Source organism: Palaemon carinicauda, chromosome 14 (assembly GCF_036898095.1).
Source record: "Palaemon carinicauda isolate YSFRI2023 chromosome 14, ASM3689809v2, whole genome shotgun sequence".
NCBI lineage: Eukaryota > Metazoa > Arthropoda > Malacostraca > Decapoda > Palaemonidae > Palaemon > Palaemon carinicauda.
This window is the reverse complement of record NC_090738.1, coordinates 24,539,360-24,549,359: the sequence shown is the minus strand read 5'-3', so window position 1 is coordinate 24,549,359 and position 10,000 is coordinate 24,539,360. Positions and strand designations below refer to the sequence as shown.

Below are 10,000 nucleotides of genomic sequence, written 5' to 3'. Positions count from 1 at the left end.
AAGTTTGTTTGAACATGTCCAAGCCATCGTGACCGAGTGGATGTCATCTTAGCCTTAGCAACGTGCTGAAGCCAAACCACGTTTAGAGAAAAAATAGGCTTGAGTGAGACAGGGTGTACGCATTGCAACATCTTGCATTTTGCAATATAAATCGTGACACATGGAGGAATCACTCGCTATTGAAAATACATTTTTAATTATATATATATATATATATATATATATATATATATATATATATATATATATATATACATATGTGTGTGTATATATATATATATATATATATATATATATATATATATATATATATATATATATATATATATATATATATATATATATATACATATATATATGTATGTATATACAGTGTATATATACATGTTATTAATATTGTTATTAGTAGTAGTAGTAGTAGTAGTAGTAGTAGTAGTAGTAGTAGTAGTACTATTGTTATTATTATTACTAGCTAAGCTACAACCCTAGTCGGAAAAGTAGGATGCTATAAGCCCAAGGACTCCAACAAGGAAAAATAGCCCAGTGAGGAAAGGAAATAAGGAACTAAATAAACTATATGAGGAGTAATGAACGAGTAAAGTAAAATATTTTAAAAACAGTGACAACATTAAAACAGATCTTTCATATATACTGTAAATCATAAAGAGAGACTTATGTCAGCCTGTTCAACATTAAAACAGTTGTTGTAAATTTGAACGGTTAAAGTTCTACTGATTCAACTACTCTATTAGGAAGATCATTCCACAGCTTGGTCATAGCTGGAATAAAACTTCTAGAATACTCATAATGGAGAAAGCATTACTATTAAAATTAACTGCATACCTTGCAGTTAATAATATCAAGATCAGGAATAATAAATTTAATAGACCGTAAGTTCCTGTCCAACAAATTGAGATGAGAATCAGCTGCTGAAGATCAGACAGGAGAACAATACTCGAAACAAGATAGAATGAAAGAATTAAAACACTTCTTCAGAACAGATTGATTGCCGGAAACCTTACAAGATCTCAATAAGCCAATTTTTGTGCAATAGAAGAAGATAGAGACCTAATGTGTTTCTCAAATGTAAATTTGCTGTTGAAAATCACACTTAGAATTTTTGTTAAAGAACCATTATCAATGCTGAGATCTGGATGTTGAGGAGCCACTGTCCTCGACCTGCCTACAATTATACTATGAGTTTTGTTAGGATTCGACTTCATTCCCCATAATTTGTACCATGCTTTAATTTTAGCTAGATCTCTATTAAGGGATTCAGCAATCCCAGATGTACAATCAGGAGATGGAATTGATGCAAAGAGAGTAGCATCATCTGCATATGAAACAAATTTGTTTTCTTGGCCAAGCCACATGTCATGTATATATAGTATGAAGAGTAATGAGCCAAGAACACTATCCTGGGGAACACCAGTTATCACATTCCTATACTGACTCTGGTACCCATCAACAATAACTCTTTGCGATCTTTTACTTAGAAATTCAATGATGATGCTAAGAAAGGGCCACCTTCTCCCAACTGTTTGAGTTTGAAAACAAGGACCCTCATGATTAACATGGTCAAAGGCAGCACTAAAGTCAAGGCCAATCTTATGAACTTCCTGACCACAGTCAATATATATATATATATATATATATATATATATATATATATATATATATATATAATATATATATATATATAATACATATATATATATACATATATATATATACATATATATATATATATATATATATATATATATATATATATATATATATATATATATATGTAGTAGGCTGGCCAGGGCCAGACAGTACTACATTGGATCCTTCTCTCTGGTTACGGTTCATTTTCCTTTGCCTACACACACTGAATAGTCGGGCCTATTCTTTACATATTCTCCTCTGTCCTCGTACACCTGATAACACAGATTACCAAACAATTCTTCTTCACTCAATGGTTTACTGCATTGTAATTGTTCAGCGGCCACTTTCCTCTTGGTAAGGTAGAAGAGACTCTTTAGCTATGGTAATCAGTTCTTCTAGAAGGACACTCCAAAATCAAACCATTGTTCTCTAGTCTTGGGTAGTGTCACAACCTCTGTACCACGGTCTTCCACTGTCTTGGGTTAGTTTTCTTGCTTGAGGGTACCCTCGAGCACATTCATATCTTATTTCTCTTCCTCTTGTTTAGTTAGTTTTTATAGTTTATATAGGAGATATTGCTGTCACTCTTCTTAACATATTTTATTTTCCTTTCCTCACTGAGCTATTTTCCGTGTTGGAGCCCCTAGGCTTATAGTATCCTGCTTTTCCAACTAGGGTTGAAGCTTAGCAAGTAATAATATATATATATATATATATATATATATATATATATATATATATATATATATATATATATATATATATTATATATGTGTGTGTGTGTGTGTGTGTCTGGATGTGTGTGTCTGTGTGTGTGTACTATGGTCTTCCACTATCGTGGGGTAGAGTTCTCTAGCTTGAGGGCACACTCTGGCACACTATTCTATCTTATTTCTCTTCCTCTTGTTTTTTTTTTTTTTTTTTTTTTTGTAGTGTATTCAAGAAAGATTTTATTTTAATATTATTGCTCTTCTTAAAATATTTTATTTTAATCATTCATTTTTTTCTCCTGTAGCGTTTCTTCCCTTATTGCATTTCGTCACTGGACTATTTTTCCCTGTTTGAACCCTTGGGCGTATAGCATTCTGCTTTTCCAACTATAGGGTTGTAGTTTAGCTAATAATAATAATAATAATAATAATAATAATAATAATAATAATAATAATAATAATAATAATAATATATCTTATTATTATGATTTCACATTCATATTCAAATTAAACAAGAGAAAATCCATACCTGATTTTAATACACATAACCAATCACTGATTTTTTCCTTACTTTTACAAATTGCGTTTTTTCATCTGAGAAAGAAAACATCCCCTAAGATCTAATATCCGTCTCTCTCTCTCTCTCTCTCTCTCTCTCTCTCTCTCTCTCTCTCTCTCTCTCTCTCTCTCTCTCTCTCTCTCTCGAATCTTATTATAGTAATAGACATGGGTGACTATTTACTAATCTTATTCTAAAGGCCTTAGAGGTGAAGAATAATGATCTCAGATATATCATAACTCGAAACAGAAAATAGCTGGATCTCCAGACACGGGAAAAAAAATTATCCCAACGCATTTTTTTCAGAAATTACAATTGTATTTAAGTGTTCGTTTTCAAAACAAAAAATCGGTTTTATTATGTGTTAGTTTCTGAAAAAAAGATTTCATAAGATAAGTGTGATACGGCTGAAAGGTTTTCAAATAAGAGAAACCGTAAAATATTTTTAGTTTGTGTGATTTTAATAACGAATTTCATTAGGATCTATGATTTTACGAAAAGACATAAAATAATGATGTAATGTGAGTTATGAATTACATTCAATTTACTATTTTTCTGATTGAATTGCATCTAAGTATTCTATATTTTCAGATGATCCATAGAGGAAAATGCAAAATTTTTAAAAGTTATTTTTTTTTTTTATCAAAATCAAATTTAAGGCAATAATTTCAATATTCAATGATTACCTGAATGTCTTTAGGTTGCAAATATTGAGTTACAGTTGTAGAAAAATACGTAAGTACATATGTCGTTACAGTATCTAAGGAATTACTTTCGTATTGTGATAATCCATCTGACCTGTTTGGACCTCTTTCACAGATGAAGCTGTTGGCGGAGGTCGTGTCGAGGCGCATGACTGGCGAGTGTTGGTGTGTCTCACCTACACCGACGGAGATTCGTCTGTTTGTTTACCTAGGAAACTCTTTCCTCTCCTCGGTCAACACCAAAAGGTGAGAGAGAGAGAGAGAGAGAGAGAGAGAGAGAGAGAGAGAGAGAGAGAGAGAGAGAGAGAGAGAGAACAAAGACATGGGAATTCGACCTTACAGATCCCTTGAGGTTCTTGGAAAATCTCATGTTTTTTATCTTTCTTATTTTATTTGTTTGTATTTTTCTAGACCTAGACTTCATCCTTCAAAGAAATTAGGTATTGAATGAGCTTTTTATCAATATATTTTTTTGAAAATTTAATTGAATCTGGTTTCATAGAAGTAAGCCTTTACCAGAAAGATAGATATAAGCCCAGGATTGTATGATTAAGTGTGTATTGAGCGATATCCTACTAGAACTCAGTTTTCATTTTAAGATGAGCTTCGATACCAGAGCATATTTTTATTTAATGTTTTCATGTTTCAAGACATTTATTTTCCCCCTTGCTATGATGTTTTTTCATCATGTTTTATGTGATTTTTCCTTTTCCTTTAACCCTTGGAAACAAGATCAGTGAGATTCAAATACGCCAATGCAAATGCGGTAAATCAATTTTGAGTTTCCTGCTATGAGAGCTAGATAAGAAATAGTAGGTAACTCAATTTGCTCTCGTCAATAAACTAATACTCTAAGTTTACAGAAAAGTAAGTTGATAAATATTGTTCTTGTCGGCAAAATTATCCTGCGTCCATGTGTTAACTTTTCCATAAATTTCCTCGAAGATTATGTGGCATTCCTCGAAAAATAGTTTCATGATATTCTCAAAAACGAGTCGAGTGCACATAGCGTGGCGCACTGTTTTAAAGGTTTTAAAGGCCGCTCATGAATGGCAGAAGCAAGGGACAGTGACATTGTCTAATCAAGCAAGACAACGCCCTAGAAACTGACCACATATCCATATGATCAGCGCCCAAGCCCCCTCTCCACCCAAATTAGGTCCAGGGGGCCCAGGCAATGGCTGCTAAGGACTCAGCAGATAGACCCATAGGCTCCCCCAAACCCCCCTAACTTAGCTCACAAGGATGGTGAGGTTGCTGCTACCGAAGAAGCTAACGAGTTTGAGCAGGACTTGAACCCCATTCTGGCTTTCACCAGTCTGGGACGTTACCACATTGGCCACCACAAAGGTCTTTGCAGTGGTCCCTCATCCTTTTGGTTGTCCAAACTCGTTTTACTTCATATTGCAACTGCGGAGTTTTCTCCCAGGTTCGACTTCAGCGTTGAATGAACTTCCTAATTCTATTAGGATTTCAGGTATCCATATAAAAAAGTCTCATAAGTACCTTATGCATATCAATATGAACGTGAAAAATTTTCCTTGTTCCTTCAAAAAATAATAAACATGATTTCCTTTCAAGGTGTGGCTAGTGTACGCGATCCGTCAACAGTAACTGCTAAATATTTAGATAGTTATACATACACAGATTCAACCCTTTCTAACCCTTCCCTCTTTCCTCTAGGAATACTTCCTCTCCCCCCACTTGAGGGACGGGGAAAGACCGATCAGTATTACGTCTGCCAATGTCGCTGAGCGTGACCTGAAATATATATATATATATATAAATATATATATATATATATATATATATATATATATATATATATATATATATATATATATATATATATATATATATATATATATATATATATATATATATATATATATATACATATACATATACTGTATACACACACATATATATATACATATACATATATACATATCATCATCATCATCATCTCCTCCCACGCCTATTGACGCAAAGAGCTTCGGTTAGATTTTGCCTGTCGTCTCTGTCTTGAGCTTTTAATTCAATACTTCTCCATTCATCATCTCCTACTTCGCGCTTTATAGTCCTAAGCCATGTAGGCCTGGGTCTTCCAATTCTTCTAGTGACTTGTGGAGCCCAGTTAAACGTTTGGGGAACTAATCTCTCTTGGGGAGTGCGAAGAGCATGCCTAATCCATCTCCATCTACCCTTCGTCATGATATCATCCACATAAGGCACTTGAGTAATCTTTCTTAGTTTCATTTCTAATCCTGTCCTGCCATTCTACTCCCAATATGCTCTTGAGGGCTTTGTCCTCAAATGTAAAAAATCTGTTGGATATTGTTTCATTGTCATTTCACGACTACTGTCCATACAGTAACACCGATCTCACTAAATGGATATATATAGTCGGATTTTTATATGTAATTCCAGGCGATTTGATTTCCAAATTTTACTTAACCTAGCCATTGTCTGATCTACTTTTTTTCAATCTTTCACTAAACTCCAATTCTAAAGACCCTATGTTAGACATCATCGTTCCTAAATATTTTTATGATTCTATCTCATTAATCCTTTCTCCTTCCAATGATATTTCATCTTCCATTGCATATTCCATGCCCATCATCTCTGTTTTTCTTCTATTTATCTTGAGCTCAACCTCATGTAATATTTCATGTATTCTGGTAAGCAAGCTTTGCACGTCCTGTGGCGTTTTGCTAATAAGGACAGCATCATCACCATACTCTAAGTCCGCTAATTTTCTGTTACCAATCCAATCCTTCTCCGCCATCCCCAACTGTTCTATGCATTACAAAATCCATGAGGAGGATAAACAACATAGGTGACAACACATTTCCTTGGAGTACTCCACTGTTCACTGAAAATTCGTTTGAGAGGACTCCGTTAACAACTAACTTTGCACCTGCTATGCTCATGAATAGACTTCCCCAAATTTACATGTTTAAAAGAAACTTCATTAAAACGCAAGACTCTCCACAAAATCGGCATGTGCACACTATCAAAGGCTTTTTCATAGTTCACAAATGTCATCAAAAGTGGATTTCTATATTCTACACATTACTGTACCACATGTCTTAAAATGAAAATTTGGTCAGTACATCTTTACCTTCTCTAAATCCTGCTTGTTCATCTCTCAGCTTCTCATCAATCTTTTTCTCTAGTCTCTTTGAAATAAGCATACTGTATATTTTCATGACAACTGACGTAATAATTGCAATCAGTCAGTTTTTTTTTTTTTTTTTTTTTTTTTTTTTTTTTTTTTTTTTTTTTTTTTTTTTTTCCACCAACACTCCTAACTCCCATTAATCAGGTTTCACCTCTTACTGCCACATTGTACAAAATAATCTTGTAAGTATTCTAGGAGCCATGTCATGTTCGACCAAAATCATCTCGGCAGTTATTTCATTATATCCAGGGCTTTCTATCTCTTTAGTTTTTAATAATAGCTTTGATTTCAAGTACACTGAATTGATCCATGGTCGCATAAAGACCTTCCTCAGCTTCAGGTATATCAATCAAATTATTCATTTCACATCTCCTATTCATGACCTCACTAAAGTGTTCCTTCCAGCGTTTTTTAGTGATCCTTCCAGCGTTTCCTTTTTTCATCTTCAGTTGGTAACATATCCATCTCTTTTTTTGATGGGTATATGCATCTTCTCTTTTGCCTCAGTGGAGATTTCATTAATAATCCTATAGCCATTCTCTGGATTCATAACTTTGTCAGCCTCATCTGCTTTTCTGTCTGAATATTCTTTCCAGTCATTCCTAGCTTTTCTTTTGACCTCACTATCAATACTGGAATACTTAGCATGCTCTATCTTGTAATTTTCATTACTTTCAACAATCAATCAATCAATCAATATATATATAAATAAAAAAAAAAAAAATATATATATATATATATATATATATATATATATATGTGTGTGTGTGTGTGTGTGTGTGTGTGTGTGTGCGCGCGCAGAGAATAAATAGTGTGGTTACACCTAATGCCTGTTCTATTCAACAAGGGTTCTCATCCTCCCCCTTCATTTCCTTGTTTCATCTCTCATATCCTTAGGTATCCATTCCTTCATTTCCTGGTATCTCTTTTATTAATTCCCAAAACATATGAACTTACCAGTCAGATGATCGACGGCCTTTTACTACAAATACTTATTCGTGTTATCATGATTAGTTAAAAATAAATTAATTTCCCAAACAAAGAAGTATCTGTTTCTTACATCTTGAACATTAAATGTAGAGTAATTTACTTCAAAGTATTTACCTGTGAAAACTGTCAGTTTCCAACTCACTGCACTGATGTTATAGCAATGCAATATACAGCAACACCTTGCTTGTTCAGTAGATAAAATAAAAAGTTTATTACTTTATTAATATCATAGTCTTCCCTCGCCGAACGAAATACGAACAAGAGATGGTCTACCTAATCACACGGAAGACGAACGCCATAAAGATGTTTGTAATTCTGATCAATTCTCCATTTCTTTCTCCAGGTTTTTCCCTAGACCGAGTCACTTGTATATTTATTCGTTTCTTCTGTGCTTTTGCTCATTTAATGGTAATTTCATTTGCTACTTCTGATAAACAGCAGTCGTAGTTGTTGTAATGTTATAGCTTTTAGTATATATTGACAGTAAATGCCATCAGTGCATTGTACAGTACATCAGTGGAGATTTTTATGATGAAAACAAATCAATTGTTTGAGTGAAACCTCTTTTCAGATATTATGAATAGGGGTCTCTCTCTCTCTCTCTCTCTCTCTCTCTCTCTCTCTCTCTCTCTCTCTCTCTCTCTCTCTCTCTCTCTCTCTCTCTCTCTATATATATATATATATATATATATATATATATATATATATATATATATATATATATATGTGTGTGTGTGGTGTGTGTGTGTGTGTGTGTGTATAACATGTGTGCATATAAATATAGATATATACACATACAGGCGTATGAATAAATTTATATTTTCATATTGTCAAAATGAATACAGTAGACGTCCCTCCATTCATTCTCCAAACCATCCCTCACATTCATTCCCCATCGCTCTCTAATTATTTCCATTCCTGACCGAATTCATCCCAAGTTTAATCCGGATCTAGTACATTAACTCGCCCCCCCCCCCCCTGGACAAACCGTATGGGGGCTTTGTTTTAGCTCAATGTGGCGTCTACTTTCGGATACTGTTCGCTTAGAGAAAATGATTCTGTCTGGAGAATTCGGTCAAAGGGGATCCTCGGTCTGAACGTGGTATTGATAAGAGGTGTCTTTGTGATTGCTCAATGGTATTTATTTCGTTTTTAGTCGCTTTTATGTAAGTTGTTCATCCGATGGATGGATTTGTATGAGAAGGAAAAAGGTTGTTAATGTGTGTGGCTGTGTGGAGAAAATTGGTTTCATAAATGTATGTTGATCGTGATTATATATATATATATATATATATATATATATATATATATATATATATATATATATATATATATATATATATATATATATGTACACACACACACACACACACACACTAATGCGTGCCTGTTATAATTTTTCGTGGCCATACCCCTCTTTCTCCTCAGAAAGGGTAACTCCAGAAAGTTGGGAAAAATGGTGATAGTCCCACATCCTGCCCAAACTATATAAGTATTAATTAATGTTGATAGATTAATTGAACCGGCCATGAATTGAAGATTGTAAACCAGACATATTGAGAAATATTTAAGCCTGGGAAGTTTTTATTATTCTAAATGAATTTGTAGGAAAACTATTGAGAAATATCCAGTATAGATAAATAATGAGCATTTATGAATATGAAATATATAAACCAATCGTAAAGAAAATAATTACGCCCATCAAAGATTATAAAAAAGAATTAAATCAGTCGTTTTTCCAGACCATAATGAATGTATGATTGTTCCATCAAAGAAAAACTGTTTTCCTTTTTAGCAAGGTTTAGATTTAATGAGATTTTTTTCTGTGTTGAATAGAAGACTTTCAATTTGAAACCTTTCATAGACATTTAATCCAGCAATAATTACGTTTTCTCATGTTTGTTAACCTCTCTCTCTCTCTCTCTCTCTCTCTCTCTCTCTCTCTCTCTCTCTCTCTCTCTCTCTCTCTCTCTCTCTCTCTCTCTCTCCTTTTGAAATAGTTTAAAGTGCTGTGTAAATTTTCAGAATGGTTAAGTGCCCCATTTTTATCCCCTTTTTAAATGTTTCATAACATTTATTAAAAGATATGTTAAGTTTAACGGAAATTGATGAACAATTGGAAAATCTTTATTTTATAATTCCTTCAATTAGAAATATCTGTCTGTATTTACTTTTATATGGTATTTTTAGAATAGAAATTTTA

At 33.4% G+C, this 10,000-nt stretch overlaps 1 protein-coding gene across 3 annotated transcripts in view; it reads left to right on the top strand.

Annotated features, from left to right (window-relative positions):
• LOC137653491 (cadherin-like and PC-esterase domain-containing protein 1) overlaps positions 1 to 10,000 on the top strand; it is a 265,968-nt gene that overhangs the window by 242,211 nt on the left and 13,757 nt on the right. For all 3 annotated transcript variants that reach the window (XM_068386938.1, XM_068386936.1, XM_068386937.1), the window contains exon 5: positions 3,739 to 3,869. In XM_068386938.1, coding sequence (XP_068243039.1) covers positions 3,739 to 3,869 — 131 coding nt within the window. The remainder of the gene's footprint in view (positions 1 to 3,738; positions 3,870 to 10,000) is intronic.